Source organism: Amborella trichopoda, chromosome 2, assembly GCF_054954075.1.
Source record: "Amborella trichopoda isolate Santa Cruz 75 chromosome 2, AtrichopodaSantaCruz75HAP2 v2.0, whole genome shotgun sequence".
Lineage (NCBI taxonomy): Eukaryota > Viridiplantae > Streptophyta > Magnoliopsida > Amborellales > Amborellaceae > Amborella > Amborella trichopoda.
In genome coordinates this window covers 50,575,123-50,597,000 of record NC_142337.1, presented here as the reverse complement: position 1 = coordinate 50,597,000, position 21,878 = coordinate 50,575,123, and the positions used below count along the sequence as shown (strand labels likewise).

The following is a 21,878-nucleotide window of genomic DNA, read 5'->3' as shown; positions in this document are numbered from 1 at the left end:
GCCTTTTGATCATCTCTCTCCAGAAAACTTCCATGGGCAAATTCAAAAAAAAAAAACAAAGTTTGGAGAAATTTGGCTAGTAACCTAGACTTTATAACTAAATGAGATGTATTAGAGAAGAAATTATGTTGGAGCATTGGAGGAGATTGAAGAGGTAAATTAAGGGAATTTTAGAATTCTAAAAATTGTTTCTCTTTTAATTCTTATTTTCCTCCAACTGAGGCACAACCAAACCAGCTGGCCCGTTTCCACCTCTAGTTCCCTACAAAATCAGCTGATTGCACAACCAAACCAGCTGGTTTTGTGGGAAGGGGCCCAGTTCCAGGTTTCGACTGTGAACCGGGTCGGTTCACACTTATTATGATCTATTACGAGACGATTCTAACAATCCAACCTTTTTTAAACACTAAGGTTGATAATAGTTATTAACAATCCCGCCTTCATTACTCAATTCCTCTTTGTCACATCTGATGTTGGTTTTTTATTTGCAGAGCATTGCAATAAATAATGAAGATTTAGTGGGAAAAATGTATTTTCAAAAGAAGAAGTTTGGGAGATCTTGGATCAGATCTAAAAGTTGAAGAAGAGGATTTTAATGGACTTATCCAACATTGTTGCTCTAAAAGCAGATTTTTCCCAAGAACCAACATCAATTCTGGAAATTATGGTAATGCGATTACCCATTTATACTTCATCACTTGCACTTAATATGTATTTCTCTTGTCTTTTACAAACATTCTCATTTTAATGATATTTTCTCTAGTGGAAAAAAATAACTATAAGAATTTAATTCTTCTATAACATTCAAAACCGTGTTGCAGCTGTCTCGGGCACCTCAATTTTTTGAAGAAAGAACTCCCATTCCTAGAAAACATACTTCACGGTGGGATATCACCGATTTCAGTGATGGCCAGGCATCGAGTGACTGGCAGTTTTTTATAAATTCAAGTCAAATAATTTTACATTCCATATTTGGGTTACAAACCCATTTGAATTTTCAAGCCAGTAGTAAACCATAGGGACTTGAGACTAATATTTCTATAGAATCAAAAGTATCAAAAAAGCTTGAACCAGTGTGTCAGGACTCGCCCCTTGGTCGAAGGGAGTTATCCATCCGAGTTACTTAGCCAATTTCATACTAAAAATAGAAACGAAGAAAAAAATGATAGGATATATTATATGACATACTTAATTTTCACAAAAAGCTTAAAACGGCTTACTGGTTAGATGGTATACAAGCACATAGGGCAAGGCTGAGTAACTCACTTGGTCCCGAGTGGACTCGGCTGAGTCCCGCCACACTGGCTTGAACTTGAACTTTAATAAAATCATTTGGAAATAGGTAACTCGGCAGCAAGGTTTAGTTAGAAATTTGGAGAGCTGAATCTGATTGGGATGCCTTGATTTGGTTGGACAAAATGACAAAGGAACAAGCAACGAATAATGAACAGAATAGTTAATGTTAATGCTTCTCCTTAACATTACAATTTTATATATTGTTTTGATTGGATTTAATTTTACGTTTTGAGTTAACCAATTTTAAAAGAAAGTTGTTCTATTATCATGGATTCTAATGGTGATGGTAACATTGTTTATGACCTCAGGAGACATTTTGTGAAGCTCCCCTCTGAATTTCAGAAGCACTATGTGAAGCTTTTACATTATGACGAACGACTTTGGAACGCCAGCACGAAACCCTTTCCAAGTTGGCCATCCATAATAGCTCCAACTTGGCCCGGTGGTTCCGACGCCCACCAACCTCAAATATCAGAACTTCCGAATTGCTTATGCCTACTAGTGTGCAAGCCACAACATTTGGTGGAAGCCGAGCCCACATCCAAACTAGCAGGCTCCCTACGACCTATCCTGTCGGTGAGGCCCATGCTGCTTGTGGTGGAAGTGAAGCCCACATCGGAACCAGTGGGCTCCCCACGACCTCTGTCATTGGTGAGGCGCATGCTGCTTGTTGTGGAAACAGCGGCCACTCAATTCACACATACTATGCCGGTGGTGGCAGTGGTGGAAGGGGTGCCTACATCCGAACTAGCAGGCCTCCCACAACCTCTCCGGCCGGTGAGGCCTATGTTGCCTTTGGTAGAAACATGGCCCACTCAAGTCACGTATACCATGCCGATGCTGCCTATGGTGGAAGGGGAGCCGACAACCAAACTAGCGAGCCTCCCAGGACCTCTCTTGCTGGTGAGGACGACGCTACTTGTGATGGAAGTAGTTACTTTCCCAGTGGTGGCCACACAAGCTACGACAACACGGCCCACACAAGCCATGCTAGTGCCACCACCAAGCAAACGCTGGTGAGGCGTCAACTAAGAATGAAGATAATTTCATTCCCAACCATCACAGCATAGAGGAAGGAAAAATGCCAGACTTGTAGGACCAGAATCCCTTGATAACAAACGTGGAAGTTTACTTTGACTGGAGTTCTGTGACAACATCATCTCAAGATGACGATTTCGCCTCCATCTTCAATTTACCAGACATTTGTGATCTGAATTGCCTATGGAGTCCAGAGCATCTTTATATAGGGCAAGAGAGAGATTTGATGATACTAAAGATTTAAATAGCTAGAAAATCAATACAAGATTTGGATTTGCTTAAGAATTTAATTACTTGTTTTCTTTAATGTATAGAGAAGTTTGATTAATTTTACATTTTATTTTATATATTTAATTTCATTTGTGTGTACAACATAGCATTTTGGGTGGACCACTATTTTACATATTTGGATCTTTGCGTATTCTTTTAATTAACCTCAATCCTATATTGAGGGCATTTTTTCTGTTTTTTGAAAAATAATCATATGCCTTGGTTCACCGTTCTTGTTATTAGCTAAGTACCTCTTGTATGATTAGGAAATCATGCAAAATAAAATAAAAAATCATGCAAATAAAGCGATATGTGTGTATTAGTAGGAAATCTTGCAAAATCAAAGAAAAAATCATGCAAATAAAGCGATGTGTGTGTATGAATAGGAAATCATGCAAATAACAAATAAAACTTATTGAGATTTACGTGGTTCACATTTTCAAGCTATCTCCACAAGATAAAGAGATCAGATCTACTCAAAGGTTACTTTTAGAGACACTTTCTAGGTTTTTTTCTCTGAAGTTATTCTCTCTCAAAGGTTTTAGGCTTTCTCTCTCTAAGGGCTTAGGAATCTTGGATATTTGGAATCCAATAAAATCTATGGATTTTTAGTATCAAAGATTTTTGTTATGGATTCTTCAAATCACTTGTTTGGATAAACTATACAAAATTCATGGATTCTTTACAATCATTGCCAAGTCCATTGGAAACAAAATTTGATTCAGATTTTCTCTCTAGAATTTTAATGTACTTTCTTTCTTTAAAAAGTTTATATAGAGACAAGGCTTTAACTAATCAACTCAGAGCCGTCCTAAAAAATTTCACTGGAAGAGGTTGTTTAGATGCCTAAATATCTTCAAATCGATCATCTTGACATCAAGATACATGGACATAAGAAAAAATGGATTTCAAGTTTTGGAATCCGTGGTTTACCATCCTATCATTTACGACAGTGTTCCATACTGCAATATCATATAGTTGGGCTTAGACTCGAAGGATTTCAAGTTTTGGAATCCATGGTTTACTATCCTATCATTTACGACCGTGTTCCACACTGCCATATCACATAGTTGGGCTTAGACTCGAATTTGGCTAGACCTAGACTAGACACGGGTTAAACCGTGGCCTAGACCAGGGGTAAGCCTTACTCATGGATAGACTTGAGTTCAAACCCAAGTGTGGACCTGAATCAAGATATTGGGATTAACTGGGCATGAGCCCTGACTTGGACTAGAGAAGAGGGCCTAGGTTCAGACTTGGGTGTGAACCCGATTCGTACTTTGGCTAGGCAGGCCACAAGATAAGGTTCGGACCTGGGCGCAAACCTGGTTTGAACCTGGGCAAGGTTGAGCGCAAGTGTTTAGAGATATGCTCAATTTACATTATTTTTGAGTATTTAAATTTTGTAATTAGGTGTATTAAAATATTTTTCTTTGGCCATAAGCAAGATTTTTCATAATCTATTTGACACCATTTGAAGCTACAACTTGTTTGATTGTTTCGGGCGTCAACCTTCTAACAGTGTTACCTCGACACTCCATAAGAGGCTAAATATTGCATGCCAACACTGTCTACTGTTCAAAGACGGACACATCATAGACACATAACTGTATATAACACCTTCAAAATTCATGTTAGAGGACTTCAAAACGTAGAGACTGACCTCAAAACAAAAGAAATAAATAAATAAAATCAAATCACACACCTGTCTGAAAGAAAGAACTAATGTTTGAAGATTATAGGAAGACCATCCAATTATTCAAGGGTGATATCTACCTTTCCTTATTGAAAAAATCAACCAGTGATTTTTAAGTAGATCTAAAATTTCGATTAAAAAAAATGCAGCATGTAACAATCCGGTCAGTGTGTCTTATACTCCTGCCAAAGCAATATATAATTTATCACTCTATGTGTGGCACCGACCCAGTATAACACCTGTTAGGAAGTGTGAGTTAGTTCAAGTAGAAGGATTGAAAAAGGCAAGGGTCAAGCCCAAAAGGATGCGTTTGGAAGTAGTCCAAAAAGACATAGTTTAATATAGCATATTTGAGGACTAGGATTCCTGTAGTCGACCCCAATTACTTGAAAAAAGACTTGATGATGATGATTTATTTTTTCATATTCATGATCTACTTGTTAGAGATTATATGTTCTTATAAATTGAGTTAAAAAATCTATCTCAAAAATAAATTTGTAAGAGGGGACTCATTTCTCTATAGACTCATAAAAACTGTATACAAGAGCAATTTTCTTCCCAGCAGTCAAATGTATTAAAGGGAAAGGCTGGTACCGCATTGCATTGCATATCAACGCTTGTGGATGCTTGTAACTCAAGATGTCACTTAAAACTTATAAGGTAATTTCGTTTTCTTTCCCATGAGATTGTGTACTATGCTCCTTTGGAGCATAATGTAGGTGTACTCCCTTAGTTTGAGACCTATTTGGAGGATCTTTTTAATCTGAAATTTTGGGAAAGAATCACTACATGATTATTTTCAAAAGAAAAAGAATAGAATTTTGAGTTTGTTAGCGCTTAGATTTTACCCTCCAAAATTGTGTGGTTGTGTTCAATAGAGCTGGCAAAGGACTGGGCTATGGGCCGGCCTTGCTCTAACCTTGCCCTAGTCCCTGGAGGGTCGGCCTAGGCACTCCCTGACAGGGCCAAAAAAGCCTTGGCGTAGGTTCAGGCTCGACCCTAATAGGCCCTAACCCTATAAGGGCCGAGCCAGCGGCCAGATAAAAGAAAAATATATCAAGGACAAATAAAGAAAAAAGAGGGTCAGGCTGGGCTAAACTAGGCCGGCAATGTTGTGGCCTTTGCATGACCCTTGGGCAACAAAGGGCTCTGGTTTTTTAAGGCCAGGCGGGGCCGGGTCAAACATAAATAAATTTAGGAAACTAAAAGAAAAAAAGGGGACCAAGCGGTGCTGAACTAGGCTAGCCATGTTGTGGCCTTGGCTCTGTCCTTGGGCCACATTTCGTGGCTCACGCCCTAGTATTTTATGGTTAGAATGGGCCATGGGGTACATTTCCACCCCTAACGTTCAACTTTGAGGCCGTTTTTTTAAAAGGGTATAGAGAAAGCAATTTATTTTTTTTTTTGTGAAGAGACTTTATACTCCTATGGGAGTATATTGTCCATTTACTTCCTAAGGTAAAACCCGATATAGGTGTAATTCTAAGATCCTAATTTTTGTTAGGTGAATTAGGACTCCACAAATTTTGGAGATGTAACATCTTCATTCCATAGACTAATCTTAATGTATAAATAAATAAATAAATATATAAAAATAACCCAAATTGCACTTCCACGTCATTGAACAAAATAAAATCTCAAGATTGAATAGAAACTATCTAATTTTTTGAAGAGGGAATCTATGTTTTTGGAAACTCAAAATCCTTTTTTTTTTTTTTTTTTTTTTGTTCTTTTGAAGTTTATCGTCTAGTGATTTTCATTGATTCTCAAATTTTCAACTTGAAAAAATCCTCTCAAATACGTCTTTTGATTGAGGGAGTTGAAGCGGTTACATCCCACAAAATTGAAGTTAGTGTTTGAGTTGATGCGGTTACACCCCAAGAAATTGTGGGCCATAAATAACTTTATATCAGATTTGGAACAAGTTTTTTTAAGGTTGCAATCTTAAAATGTGGAATTTCAATTGCACCTCAAAAATCCACCGGATAAGGTGTTTTAATATTGAAAGAAACTTTTAATTGATCATATCGCCATTGAGATGTATGAATAAGATCATCCATTTTGAGTCCCAAAAATAGTGCATCTTACAATACATTATCTAGACCGTCCATTTTCAAAATTTTCATGTGTTTATGGTTTTACTTGATTTTATCTATTTTTGGAGCATAAAATTTTATAATTAGATATAACAATAGATTTTGAGATAATCCAAATAGATTTTTTCACCAAAATTACATGTTATGATACAATTTCGAGGTGTGCCTTAATTGGATTGTTTAAGGTTGCAACCTTATAGAAACCACACCTATTATATTTTGCCCGAGAGAGTAAATAGATAGAATACTCCTACAAGAGTAAAGTAAATGGTCTTTTTATATGAAATTTACTCTGATTTTCACATTGACAAACCCAGTTCCATCATTGACCAATTGTTCTCGGCAGTAGAATTACTGTTGCGGAAATTCTTTGTGAGGGTAGACAAAGTCTACGCGAGCACCCTTCGAATAGATTCTTTTTTGAATCAACTGAAGTGTATTAGTTTCGGCTTTGTTTCTTGATCATTTTCCTTGAAAATTTTTTGAATGTGTTTTTGCTTCTTTAATCTTGCTCGGATATTCACAAATGACTTTCATTGTGTGGGTGCGGGGTGTGAGTGAGAGAATATACATTAATCAAGGTGACCAAAAGCAGTGGTCAAAATATACCAAAACTACAAAAATTATAAATTAAAGAACCCATTAACGATGGAAAAATATGATAGAAAGAGATAACTCTCACTTAAATGGGTTTTTTTTTATTTTATTTTGAAAGAAAGCCTTATATTTAGGGTCTAAATAAGATTTTTCATAAAATTTGAAAGAAAGCCTAGTATTTAGCTTTTAGATAAGGTTTTCTTTTTACAAATCACTTGTCCTTTAAAAGGGCCAAGGATTCAAGAAAATCTTATCTTAATGATGATAAAATACGATAGAAAGAGATACCCTAGGGCCTCTTTACATAATACTCTTTCTCTTAAATGGGTTTTTCATGAATTTTGAAAGAAAGCTTTGAATTTAGGGTTTAGAATTTAGATAAGATTTTTCATCAAATTTGAAGGAAAGCCTCTTATTCAGCCTTGAGATAAGGTTTCCTTTAAACAAATCACTTCTCTTTTTATAGTCAAGGATTCCATAAAATCTTTACATTATCCCATTGAAGAAAATCAAATCTTTTGATTATCCCATTCAAGAAAATCATTACATGATTCATTTAAACTACGTAACACCGAGACAAATTATTACAACAAATTTGAGACGGTTTTAGACGGTTAATTTTGAATCGTTGAAATCCAAAAAAAATTGGTAGGCATTGATATTTTGTGTGATTTCGGTCATCTTTCCAACTTCAATTATATAAATAATTACCATAGCCAATTTCCTCATCCCACCCAGCATTTTCAAACTCTTTTGCTCCTATCAGTAACAACTCTTTGTGCTTCTTTCTTAGGGACTAAGATGAAGGTTTTCGAGGTGACCCTTATTTCGGCAATGGAACTTCAACCACAAAGATCCACCAAGCGCAAAATCAACGCGGTACTTTGGATCGCCCCACAAGAAAAGCAGCAGCAAATAAAGCAGAAGTCAAAGGTCGTAAATGCCGGTGGCCGTGTAGATGCAGTATGGAAAGAAAAGTTCATCTTCCATGTGGATGACAACTTCCTCTTCAAGCAAACCTCCCAAGACGATGAAAATGATTTCTCAGTTATAGTCAAGATTTATGAGAAGCGTGGTTTCCTCTTATCAGATAAGCTTCTTGGCTCAACTTGGATTCATCTAAGCAACTTGATTGGATACGGTGATTGGGGGTTTGCGTCGATGCTTCTTACGTGTCCTTTAGGTCGAATTCAGGGCAAGGTGAATTTGAGCGCCGCCTTTTGGAATGGTGATTCCCTCTTGCTCTCAATTTGAGGTGAATTTGAGCACTGCCTTTTGGAATGGTGATTCCCTCTTGCTCTAGAATTCTAGGTTGGTGGAGAGACATGTTAAGAAAGATAGGCTATTGGAGAGAAATGTGAGAGAGAAGGGCCTGAGGAGGATTGGTTAAAAGAGAAAGAAGGGCCTGAGGAGGATTGGTTAAAAGAGAGAGAAGAGAAAAAGAGGAGAAAGTTGGAGTTCTATGTTTTCTTTTTTAAATCAAATTTATCCATACCAATTTTTAGGTCTTGTAATAGACTTTCATTCCTCTATGTTATTGGCCTATTTGGTTGTGTGGACAAGAACAATATATGATATGAAATATTTTCTTAAATCACTTAGAGAAACACCTCAATGGCATTCTTGCAAAATCAGAGTTTATAAATGTGCTGGATCGGTACTATTTTTGGAACTTTAAATTTCAAAAAATAGACTCAATATATATTTTTTCATGCTATCACAAAGGTTTTCTACAATGAAACTACATCATTCACGACGATTTGGCTAACCGCTCCCTTCTTATGAAGAGTTATGATTTTAAATTTTTTTTTTTTTTTTTCAATGTACATCCAGTAATGTTTGAAAATTACATCCAGTAATGTTCGTGATTCATTTACACATAGGAATATTTGAATTTACAAATAGTTTATTTCGACAAGGTAAAATAAAAAAAATTTCTACCTATCTAAAGAAAGTTCAAACCTTCAATTTACTAATGTAAGAGTGTCAGAGTGAAGCTGGTTTTTCACTTTGCAAGAATGCTTATTGGTCAAAGTTCGGTTTTCCACTAAATTCCTAATATAACCTTCCTCCTCCGTGATCGAAGCATAGGAGACCTATACTTGCCCTACCATCCAGCCGTACAATTTTGATCAAGTGAGCTACTTACCATTTGATCTTAGATCCGACACCTCAAAGTATTTTATCTTAAATTTTTTAATACAAATTGTATTAATATAAAATTTGGTACATGAAATCTTTTCATTACGGTGCACATATAAAAATAATTTTTTGATAAAATATGATGACCAAAATACCGTTTGAATCTTTCAGGGGTATTTTCGTCTTTTAAATTTATTGAAAATATTTTTTTTATATTTTTGGCAAGTGCGAGTTTAATAGATGATTGGATGTTCAAAATTTGGTGTCAAAATGTTTTATATAAAAAAATTAAAAATAAAATGGTATAGAGACATGATATTGTGATTGGAGCAATCTTAGCCCTCCATTCAAAATGGAGGGTTGGATAAGGTAAACATATAAGTTTTATGATGTAGGGGAAGAAGTGGTCTATCCAGTTTGGGCACCGGTTGTAGTACGAAATGCATTTGAAATTTATTAACGTCTAAGCGTGGTAGTGGAAAACAAAACAAGTGCATGAATTGGAATGCTTACTACAAAAGCATGCAATACATGCACATAAAAGGATAAGATAATTAATACTTTTCTAAAACTATAGGGCTCTTGTCGTTTTAGGTAAGTCAGAGGTATTCAACTTAATCCAGGTATTATTGGAAAAACCCTAATACTCTAGAGCTCGGGATCGTCCATTGAATTGATGGGCGGTGATGGAGACCATCAGAGCGTAACCCCAATGGTGGGCTCCATCCTTGAGCTAATCGCTGATAACCCTAGGCCCTTGCACAACGTACCAAAATCTCTCTATCTCTCTCTCTAACACACATACACACCCAAATGTGCTTCTCAACATAGAAGTTCATAGGGATGGAGTCATATCTCTCTCTCTCTAACACACATACACACCGGCAAATGTGCTTCTCAACATAGAAGCTCATGCATAGTGATGGAGTCATATCTCTCTCTAACACACACAATTGCATGAAACTCATGCGTAGTGATGAAGTCAGAGACCCTCTCTCACACACATGCACACAAAAGCGCTTCGAAAATCATGCGAATTGATGGTGTCAAAAGCTTTTCATAGGAAAGATCCTAGTGACTGCTTAAATATTTGCATTGAAAGATCTTGACCATCCAAACATTAGTAATGTTTTCTCAAAAGATCACAGGCATCCCATCATCTTAGAAGCTCCTAGAATAATATACAAAGTGAGAATGCCTAAAGAAGAACCCTTTTAAAAAAATCATTCTCCCCGTTCGCTAGACCCATGTTTACATGTGAAAGCGAATGAGTATTAGACAAGTAAAATAAAAACAAGGAGAACAAGATAAATAGTATATATGCGGCCTTCATCTCCGTAGGCTTCAAGGATGCACGACTCTACTTGGTAACTCATCTTTGTGTTGCTGAGTCCTTAGTTGAATAATGTGGCACCTTAGGCTTCTCTCTTCAAGCTGCTTAATTTCAACAAGAGAGAAAAACAATCAAACATCAATTGCCAAGATCAAAGAGATTTAATACTAGTAACTAACGTTATAGTAAATAAATTTCGAAATGATCTCATTTGTGTGCATTGGGAGGCCATGGCCCCGGGGTATGCTATGCTCAAATTATAAATGAATTTGAATCTTAACACATCACTAGATACGATTCACACCATGAACATATCTATGAAATATATTCAAATTTATATAATTATATATAAATATTTGAATACATATTTAAGAAATATATTTGAATGAAATTCATTATGTTGTGTTTTTTGAACGTGTTAATAAACATGGAGAAAAGAAAATTTGCAAAACACATTCCTGCAAATTGTTTACATATATAAATATTTTTTCTAAGGAAATATTTATGCACCAACCAAACCTGCCTAAAGTCATCCCCCTTCTTTACTTTTCTATTTTTTGCATGATTCCTACTGGAAAGCAGTAATGCAATCATCAACACCTAAACCAACTCATTCCTATAACTTGACAAAGTTGGGTTGATGGTCGTCGAGTCCACTGCATTTCTTAAAATGTCATTCCACTTTTATTGTCCAATTTTAATTTCTGTTTTTATTTTGGTATCATTTTCTTTCATAAATCAGTGCTAATTGAATTATCTGCATTGCAAAAATTACGTGAAACGTCCATCAACAAGACTTTGTATTTTTTATATCGTAATATTGAATTAAGGAAATCTTGGCCCTAAGGTCGAGTGGATAGAAGGAGATCTAGAAAAAATCAAGTTTTATAGAAAGAGATAGGGTCACTCATCAGCATACTCCACGCAACAGTAAAATGCAGCAATATCACAAGGGGTGTCTACCAATGGGAAATGTATGAAGGCCGCAAAGAATAAGAGCTAAGATTTTTGGACAATGGTGGTGAAATTGAAGAACCATGCTCCCATGGGAGCATTATTGTGAACCTACATGGGCGGACTTTTTCAATCTGAAATTATGAAAACTACCTAAGGATTACTAGATGTTATTTTCTAAAAAACAAAAAAAAAAAATTGAAATTTTTAAACAACTTAGATTTCACCACCTAAAAATTAGATGATCTTTGTTCGATTTGGAGGCCATTTTTTGAAAGGGTGCACTTTGCATACGGACGCATCCGTAGGTGTAGAGGTAAGGTGCACCTTCAAATTTTATCATGGTATATAATTTTGATGTAAAATGTTCTTAGGATTATCTCAAAATCTATTTTTATATCTAATCATAAAATTTTAAATTTCAAAACTGGTTAAAATCAAGTAGATCTATAAACATATGAAAATCTTGAAAATGGACAGTGTAGATATTATGTTGTAAAATGCACTATTTCTGCGACTTAAAATCTTTTTATTTTTCATAGTCATACATCTCGATGTCGAGATGATCAATCAAAGGGTTTTTCAACATTAAAACTACCTTTTCCGATGTATTTTTGAGGGCCATCTGTAGTTCTACATTATAAGGTAGCATCCTTATGTAAACTTTTTCCTTTTCGAAAAGTGCATAGAGAGTGCAATTATTATTATTATTTTGGGTTGAAGATGTTTTATGCCTAAATTTTGGGTCTTAAAATTACTTCTATATTAAATTTTACCTTAGCGAATAAATGGAGAATATACTCCTAGAGGTGGAGCACTAGAAGGAAAAGGCCGCAATACGGTTCTATATGAATCAATTTGGATAATATATTATATATACAAACCTAATTATCCTCTACAGAATAAAACACCGCAAAAAACGTACGAGCAGGCTTGAACTACCAACATCTTGGCTACTAAAATATGATGTCAATGTCTACCACTCCAACATTTAATGTCTAAAAAGGCAAGAAAAATGCTCAAAAGAATATGGATGGAAGTAGTGAGAAAAGATATAGTGACTTATGATCTAACTAAATTTATGACCTTAATAGAGTAGAATTGCAGAACATGATTCATATAATCAATCCCAAATAGTTGAGATAAAGCTCGGATGATGATAATTATTATCTTATTTAGTATTACTTGTCCTGCCGTATCCAAAAGATACTGAGTTTTTGGCTCCACATACTAGACACCTACAAAAGTACTAAATACCATTACCAGTGTCAGTGTCCAGGTAACACTACTTAAAATGTGAACATTAACTTCTTGCTACTACTAGATTAGGGTTCTATACAAAAAAAAATGCAAGTTGGGAAAATTAGATTTCCCTAGGCCTTGGCAAAGGTATGGAACTAATGACAAAAGCTCGGATCTGCATCACAACATTCACAATCTGGAGAAAGAAAACGTGAATTATTCTTTCTTGTGTTCATTTTTTTTTTTTCAAATGGTTTAGAAATTAGTTTTTTTATGGTCTTAGTGGAGTGGTGTCAGTGGAAATGAAAACCACAATATGGTGACTATGGTGTGGGACACCACAACCCAAGCTCCTTTCCCAAATTAGATAGAGGATATCCAAGATACACTCCCTTGGATAAAATCCCGAGGAGTATTTTGAGGACCCAAAATATGACAACCTTATTGTAGGAACCAATCTTGCACAAATAAATAACAATAATAATAACGATAATGATGATGATGAAGAGCTATTATTGCTGCTGCTATTATTCTTATTATTATTGTTGTTATCGTCATCTTTCTTGTTGTTATTATGATTATTATTATAGGCAAGCTTTTTACTTTTTCCCTACAGCATAAAACTTATATACTTCCCCTTGTTCAATCTTCTATTCTAAATGGAGTTGCTAAGATTGCCCCATTCACAATGCCATATCTCTACACTATTTTATTTTAAAAATTTTTTCTATAAACTATTTTGATACCAAATTTTTTATGTCCAATCCTCTATTAAACTTGCACTTGCAAAAAATATTAAAACAATATTTTCAATAAAATAAAATAACCAAGATACCCCTGAAATCTTTAAGGGGTATTTTGGTCATTATATTTTATCAAAACAATATTTTTAATATTTTTTATAGATGCACCGCAATGAGAACATAGCAGTACCAAATTTTATATTAATACAAATTGTATAAAAAAAAACTAAAAATAAAATACTTCAAGATGTCAGTTCTAAGATCAAATGGTGAATGGATCTCTTGAACAAAATTGGACGGCTGGATGGTAGGAGAATCATTTATCTTCTATATTGTAGGGGAAGTATAGAAACATTTCCCTATTATTATTATTATTATCATTATCATCTAATTTTTTAATGATTAGATCCTAGTCTTTAGGTACTGAAAATCCAAATTTCTCTATCATATGGCATTCCTAAAATTTACAAATTTCCAAACTTTCTCGAGCGATTAGATGTACAGTGTGCTCCCTCCATACACATGCTCAACGTTTAGGTACAGCATCAAGGAGGGTGTAAAGAGGGAAATAAAATAAAAGAACAAAAATAACTTGGCAGAGAAATCAAAAAATAGAGAGAGAGAGAAGTAGGTTTTACCTCTAAATCGGCAACAACAGCTAGCAATTCAAGAGTCTCCTCTAAAAGAGCCATCTCTTTTATCACTACCCTTGCAAGCTCTGGAAGTAGAGAAGCCATCCTCTGGGCCTGTTCGGCCAAATTTATAGTTACATCGTCGTATTTGTTTTTTAGATTTTTAAATAAAGAAGATTGTGTAGTGAGCTATTGAGATTTATTAAATTATTCATGCTATGAATCATATTGTACCCCAATCCCATAAAAGTTAGATTTCCTGAACATGTTCGGAGTCTCAAACAACAACCAAGGTATTAAAAAAGAACGCCCAATGATGACAATTCAAAAAGGCCAAAATGCAAAAGTTACATTTTTCCTTTCCTTTTTCTTTTTTAGAAAAAGTAATGATATATTAATATAGAAAAAGATTATATAAGTTCTAGGTTTATACTATGGAAGTAAGTTGCACCTCAAAAATCCACTGAAAAAGATTTTTCTGATGTCAAAAAAATCTGTAATTGATCATCTTGATATTGAGATGTACGAATACAAAAGATCTCAAGTCCTAAAATAGCATATCATAAAATATTATCTAGACTTGCATATCCTAATATATTATCTAGACCATCCATTTTCAAAAAAATTAAGTGTGCATAGATCTTCTCGGCCTTTACCATTTTTAGGGCTATAAATGTCATAGTTAGGTACGAAATAGATTTTTGGGCCATCTTAAGGATTTTTGACACCAGAGTTACTCATGTTTCTAGGAGTCCACCATAATTTGTGAAGGATTTATGACGGGAGTGAACACCTCATGAGCTGCCAATGCACGATCATAGAATTTACGATCCCTCAAAAAAAACACCTTAGAATCACCAAAGCCATGACATACCTATAACCTTGGCAAGGATTTTGTATGAAATATTAAGCAGGCCAATCAGATAAAAGTCCTTTAATTTGCCACTCCACACTTCGAGTACAAAGTTCCAAGCTCTAGGGATGTAGAATCCAACCATAAAGGAGGGGTAGCGAAGCCATTTGGCCCTAGGGCTTTATCTTGACCAAGATTATCTGCAACTTTCTTTAATTTGGATTTCAAAAACCGAAACTGGTGGCTCAAAGCCATATGTGATTGTTCGGAAGGCGGGTCTGCCCTCGGGTAGGCTATTTGGTAAAGAGATCCGCTGATTTGTCCAATGGCGTTGAAGAACAAAGCCACTTGACCCAATGGTAAAAGTGAATAATGTAAAGAATAAATTTCGTATTGGTTATTGGGTCTATAATTAAAGAACCTCTTATATGAGGTTCAAATTTCGATTCCGAAAGGCAAAGAGGTGATTACTAAGAAAAGAACTCGATTCCGGTGGGCGGGTAATGTTTTTGAACGAACAAAGTGAACTAAACAAAAAACGTCGGCGGTGGGATTCGAACAAAAGATTCACCAATTGTTAACCAAAACCGCAGAGGTGATTATTAAGAAAGGAACTCGATTTCGGTGGGAGTGTAATGTTAAACAAAAAACGTTGGCGGTGGGATTCGAACGAACAAATATTCGAACAAAGATTCACCCCAATTGTTCACCAAAACCGCTCAAAATTAGAACCACTCAAAATTAGAACCCAGCAACTGGCCAATTTCGATCGACCGGTTTTTCTAACACTACTTCTAATTGATCATCTCAACCTTCAAATGAATAGATATGAAAAAAGGGGAGAAAAACAAAAAATCAAGTATTTAAAGTAGTTCATCTTGTAACAAGTTATCTGAATTGTCTATTTTCAATATTTTCATGTGTTTACATATTTACTTTAATTCATCTTGTAACAAGTTATCTGAACTGTCTATTTTCAAGATTTTCATGTGTTTACATATTTATTTATCTGCAAAACTTTTAAGATTTTACTTTTCATAATTAGGGTTGAACTTGTATTTTTAAGCCATCATGAACGAATTTGGCCCCAAACTACATCTTCCAACAAAGTTTTGAGGTGTAGCTTACTTGTATAGAATAAGGTGGGCACCTTGTACAAACCACTCTTTTTTAAATAACCTTATGGTTCATATTTTTGGAAAGTTCATGACAAGGTCCCTCTTTTTTTACTAGTTTTTCCCTCTGTTCAATGTTTCAAATACCAAACCACTTTATCTTTTTATGTTTTGAACTTTGTTGGGCATCCTTGATAGATAAGATATCAAATCGCTCAATTTTTGAGGTGGTCCAATGTTTGAAACATTTTGGACCGCCCTATGATCTAATATGTTCTTTTGTATGGGGCTATCCTATGTTCCATACATCGGACCAGTACATACTTATCTTTTTCTTTTTTTTTAAGGTGTACATGGCCAATGTTTGAAACATGGACCGCTCTAGAAATCGGGTAGTCTGATATCTTAACCAACTACACAAATGCCAAAAAGTGAAAAAATAAAAAATAAGATAAAATGGTTTGATGTTTACAACGTCAAACCCCGAGGGCAAGACTGAAAAATAAAATTAAAAATTAAAAATGAAAGGCCTCAATGTTAAATTTTTGAAGATATGAATCAAAGACTAGTGTTGCATATTTAAATATGTCTGTGCATAAATTTCCAAAATTTTGATTATGATAGGTGGACAAATCACTCTAGGGTAAAATGAATAGTAACAAGTAGCATATGCTTTACTGCAAGGAATTATATACTATAAGACCATTCAGTTTTGGTATACAGAGGTAATAATCATTCTTAGCCATTGGATGTGAAATCCACAGATTTTTGAGATATTTTATTTTGAATTTTTTGTCAGTCATTGACATATCTCCAACCACCTATTGTCATGTTTAACAATCAACAATAGTAGTGACCTCCTTATATCAAAAGAAAATTGTCTTCCAGTATACACATCCAATCCAAATTGTCTATTCAGATCGACACAGTGCATGGGCTATCCAAAACTTATTTTTGAGGTTTAAAACACTACACAATGACTATAATTTCCACAATAACGTAACACAAACTTGGGGCGGGTTTATAAGTATGGGATTGTATCCTATAAGATCATTCATTTTTAGTACAAGGATGTCACAGTCACTCTTAGCCATTGGATGTGAAATCTAAGGGATATAAGTGTTTATTACATTCGAGAAATTTTATTTTGGATTTTGTAACCAATCAATGACACATCCCCACCCACCCTATTACTTTTGACAATGAAGAATGATTTTGATCTCCTTATATATATATATATATAATTTCAAGTGATGAGAAGAACACACACCTAATATTTCAAGTGATTTGGATTTGTAGAAAACAAATTAAAACTCAAACACTATAGGACATCCGTGAGCGTAAGTTTGGCCACAGAATGGCCAAGATTCAATCTAGGCCATTCGCGTATGGGCGTACAGTAGTGGCTGCCTATATATATATATATATATATATATATATATATATATATATATATATATATATATATATATATATATATATATATATATATATATATATATATATATATATATATATATATATATATATATATATCGAGAGAGAGATATGAGAAGTGATCCTATAGGACCCTCTCCCACTCATGTGTGTTGGACCCCAAAGAATCACCCATTAAACTTGGAACGGATATCTAAAAAACTCAAGTCTTACACCTATGTGATAACTTTTTTAGCAATCCGTGTCAAATTTAATGGTAATCCTTTAGGGTCCTACACACATGGGTGGGGGAGGGTCCTAAAGGATCATTGTTATATATATATATATATATATATATATATATATATATATATATATATATATATATATATATATATATATATATATGGAAAACTCTTCTCAACGCCTATAGGCGAAAATGAACAGTAAATTTGCCTATCCAAACTTCATCGCATAGTCATAGTTGTCTGGTAGTGTTTCAATTTTCTTTTTTTTTTTACAAATCCAAATAACTCGAAATTTGGAACATGTGTACATCTTAGTGAGGTGCACCTAATAAAAATATGAAAAATAATAATTGGTAAACTATAAATTGACCAAAATGCCCCTTAAAATTTACGGGGGTATTTTGGTCAATTTATATTTTGAGAATTATATTTTTCATATTTTTTTAAGTGTACTAAGATGTACACATGCTCTAAATTTTATATCATTCTGATTAGTAAAAAAAATGAAAATTGAAACACTACCGGACAACTATAACAGTACGATGAAGTTTGGATGGTGATGAAGGTATGCAAAATCACTGTTCATTTTCACCTATAGGTTCTTTGTAGTGTCTTCCTATAAATATACACACTCCAAATTTCAGATCATTCTAATTAGTAAAAAAAATGAAAAATGAAACACTATCGGACAACTGTAACCGTACGATGAAGTTTGGATATGATGAGTGTAGGCGAAATCACTATTTTAGTTTTAATTTTTTTTCTACAAATCCAAGATACTTGAAATTTGAAACATGTGTACATCTTATTAAGGCGCACCTAATAAAAATATGAAAAAATAATAATTCATAAAATATAAATTAACCAATATACCTCCAAAAATTTATTGGGGTATTTTGGTTCATTTATATTTACGAATTATTTTTTTCATATTTTTATTAGGTGAGCCTCACTAAGATGTATATACGTTCCAAATTTCAGATCATTATGATTAGTAAAAATAAATTTAAAAATAAAAAACTACTGAAAAATTATAACCATACGATTAAGTTTGGATGGTAATGAGGGTAAACGAAATCACTGTTTATATTCACCTATAGACGTTTTATAATATATATATATATATATATATATATAGATATATAAAATACCAATCTATGGTATTTGAAAAACAAGTTTTTCTGCCGCTAATATATTTGTTTAGTCGCCATTTTGTGGGGTTCTCTACACAAGTAAGATTCAAAATGCGATGAAGACAAAATGAGTTGCAAAAATATTTAATAAATTCCCACTTAGGCATGGCATGGAGAAATTTAATTTAGTTGTCAAGACAAATAGGCTTTCCTCTTATTTTGTCCCTCTTTTCTTGTTTGGGAAAATAACCTACGTATCATTTTATTTGATCGCTACTACATGTTATTCAAAAATATGCGATATTTATGTGGACGTACTTGTTCTCCACCCTTATTTTTCAATTTTTTTTTTGTTTAAGTTTGCTCCATTTGGATATTAGAAATGTCCGACCGCTTTAAACCTTCAAAATTAGAATTATTGGACCACCTTGCACCTTTAAAAAATAAGATCCAAATGTGGTCCGATATTAGAAACAACATACTGCCTTAAACCTTCATAAAATGAGCCTTAAATGCAGTACAATGTTAGAAACATCCGACCGACTTAAACATTCAAAAATTGAGATTGATTCAATATTAGAAACATCTAACCAAGGCAAATTTGTCAAAAAAACAAAAAAAAATGGGGGGCCATCCTTAGGTGTAATAACAGCCTATTTTGGAGCTCTTTTGCTATTACAGTTTAAAAACCAATACGGATGTGACGTTTTCGTTGAATGAGGAAGTATGTTTACATCCATATGACCATAGAAGTATGGCACGGTAAGCCGGACTTTATTGGAAATATATATAAGAAATTTATTTTTATTTTTGGTATAAAGAAGTCATAATTATTATTAAATGCTAACCAAGAGATCGGGTGGTGGTGATATATTATTGATTGAGCACTGAAATTAAATTTCTCAATTTTTATAGCACATTTCAACCAATCATATTTATTGTGACCTTATTATGCCAAAAATGAATAATCTTATTGAATTTATGGTCCTAGTTTTGTTGCTTCTTATTTATTAATAGGATTGTACACTGTGAGGCCATTTATCTTTTTGACAAAGAGGTTATGGTTACTCTTAATCATTAGATGTTAAGTTATATAGCTTGGAATGTGTCACGAAATTTAAAAACAAAATTGAACCCGATTAAAAATCAAAAGACCATAATGATTGTGATCTCTAAAAATATAGTCTCTTTATATATTTTTTCTTTATTAATTGAACGATGATGAATCAAATAACTGTAGTGAATGGATTAATAAAATCAAATCTATCCATCTCTCTCTGAAATGGAAAAAGAAAAGTTACCTGGGCAAATGTGGCCTTTTTCTCTGCCAAAAACTGGGCCTTGGCATTCAAAAATCTCCATTGAAGCAACCTGTTGTTCAAAACCCTCAACTCTTGCCCTGCCTCATCCATTAGCAACACAACCCCATCACCCTTACCATTGCCATTCCCCAAATTACTCCTCCTCCCCTTCAATTACTCCAAACCCATATTCAAAAAACCACTCACCCCCTTAGTCTTAACAGGCCTTGGTGGGCTCGGTGGCCTCAAGCCCATGTGCCCACCTCGGCCTGGTGACAACGCCCACTGTGAACCTCCCACCTTCTTGCCAGATCCTGGCGAAATTTCTCGCCAAAATCTGTCAGGAATCTTGTTACCGGGCTTTTTTCTGGCCAAATCTAGATGCCGGAGCAGAAGTGGATGACTTACTGCTGAGATCGATGCTCCCACTTCCATCTGAATCAGGCCCGACCGAACGATCCTCGTTGTCTGACCAATTTCTTGATGAGAAATTAAGGGTTCTTGCATCGATTGATAGGCGGCCAGGTATCGGAAATTGGCTGGAATTAGAGTTAGGGTCTGTGTATCTCATTGATCCACCCATTGGTCTGTTCTCTTTGAGAGAGAAAGAGGCCTTTGAAAGTACTCTGGTTTCTGAACAACTTTTTTGCCTCATAAGGTTCTCTGCTTGTGTGATTTTGAGTGTCTTCTCTCTCTCTTATCGATGAGATCCATTAGTCTCTCGTTTCCGAGGTGATCGGCTACAGTGCCAGATTCTCTTCTGGCGCTCAGAATTGATGAGAACGAAGAGAGAGAAGAAGAAGAGCTTGAGTTTGTTGAGAGAGAAGAAGTGAAAGTTGATGACTGAGAAAGTGACGAAGAGGAAGAGGAAGAGGAAGAGGACATTGCAGAAGGCCATGGGCCTCGAATTAGAACTAACTCTTCCGAATTTTTGTTCGTTCTTGTATCCGGAGATTTACGATGAGTAGGGGAGAGGAAGCGGTTCGGAGAGGAAACAGAGCTCCATTCTCGGCTTTTGGAGGTCTGTCTTTGCAGAGGCTGCACTGATTCTCCATTGCTATCTTTCTTCATGGCTGCGAATTATCAAAATTTGGAACAGAAGGGGAATTAAACCTGAAAATTCTTTGGATCATGGGATTTGAAGCAAGAGATGAAAATGCAGAAAGGTATGGAGAAAATAAAGGGTGAGTGAAAACGAGACATTTGGATGGGGAGGAAGAACAAATGAAAAATGGCGGCATGCCGGCTTCCCATCAATGCAGGCCAAGGACGTCCTCTTTACATCCTGCAATATCCAAAATATCCTTTTAATTGAATAACATGAGCGAAAGAACGTGTGGATCAGGTTTTTTTTTAAAAAAATGTTAATGTGTATTTTTTAAAAAATATATTAATTTTTATATTATTTCATCAATAGTGATGTAGTAAGGTTCCACGTGTAAGTTTGTATAGTAGGAAGTTGTAAAATTAGTAGTTATTATTGCAAGTGGATAGTTATTGTAAGAGATAATGGTTGTAAAAACTTTCTATTTAAAGAGAGGTGTTTGGTGAGAAAATTGGGTTACATGTTGAAAGTTAATGTTGGGTTTTAAGATTGTAATGCCTTTGTGTACCTTTGGGTTACATGTGTTACAATTAATCTTATATGTTGAGATTGTAATGCATTTGTGTACCCCATGTTTCATCTTTGAATGAAAGATTAGTTTTTATTCCACATCATTTCCGTTTTTTTTCTTCTTTCGTTGTGAGTCTTAGGCTTGTGTGACCATATGA

The 21,878-nt window shown here is 34.7% G+C and overlaps 2 protein-coding genes and 1 long non-coding RNA gene across 3 annotated transcripts in view; 2 read left to right on the top strand and 1 right to left on the bottom strand.

Moving 5' to 3' along the window:
- On the top strand, nt 1-948 carry LOC148783314 (uncharacterized). Its single transcript, XR_016050390.1, has 3 exons — nt 1-154; nt 492-667; nt 822-948. It is a non-coding gene; the product is annotated as an uncharacterized LOC148783314 (long non-coding RNA).
- Nucleotides 949-6,957: 6,009 nt separating this feature from the next.
- LOC148783313 (uncharacterized) lies at nt 6,958-8,408 on the top strand. Its single transcript, XM_088859812.1, has 2 exons — nt 6,958-6,977; nt 7,787-8,408. The coding sequence occupies exon 2, from the start codon at nt 7,795-7,797 to the stop codon at nt 8,245-8,247; it is 453 nt and encodes a 150-aa protein (XP_088715938.1). The 5' UTR covers nt 6,958-6,977; nt 7,787-7,794; the 3' UTR covers nt 8,248-8,408.
- A 1,781-nt stretch (nt 8,409-10,189) lies between these two features.
- The window catches only part of LOC110007001 (uncharacterized), a 78,174-nt gene continuing 66,485 nt past the window's right edge, over nt 10,190-21,878 (bottom strand). The window contains exons 5-6 of the mRNA XM_088858463.1: nt 14,046-14,153; nt 10,190-10,569 (exon numbers count right to left, since the gene is read on the bottom strand). Coding sequence (XP_088714589.1) covers nt 10,480-10,569; nt 14,046-14,153 — 198 coding nt within the window. The 3' untranslated portion in view covers nt 10,190-10,479. The remainder of the gene's footprint in view (nt 10,570-14,045; nt 14,154-21,878) is intronic.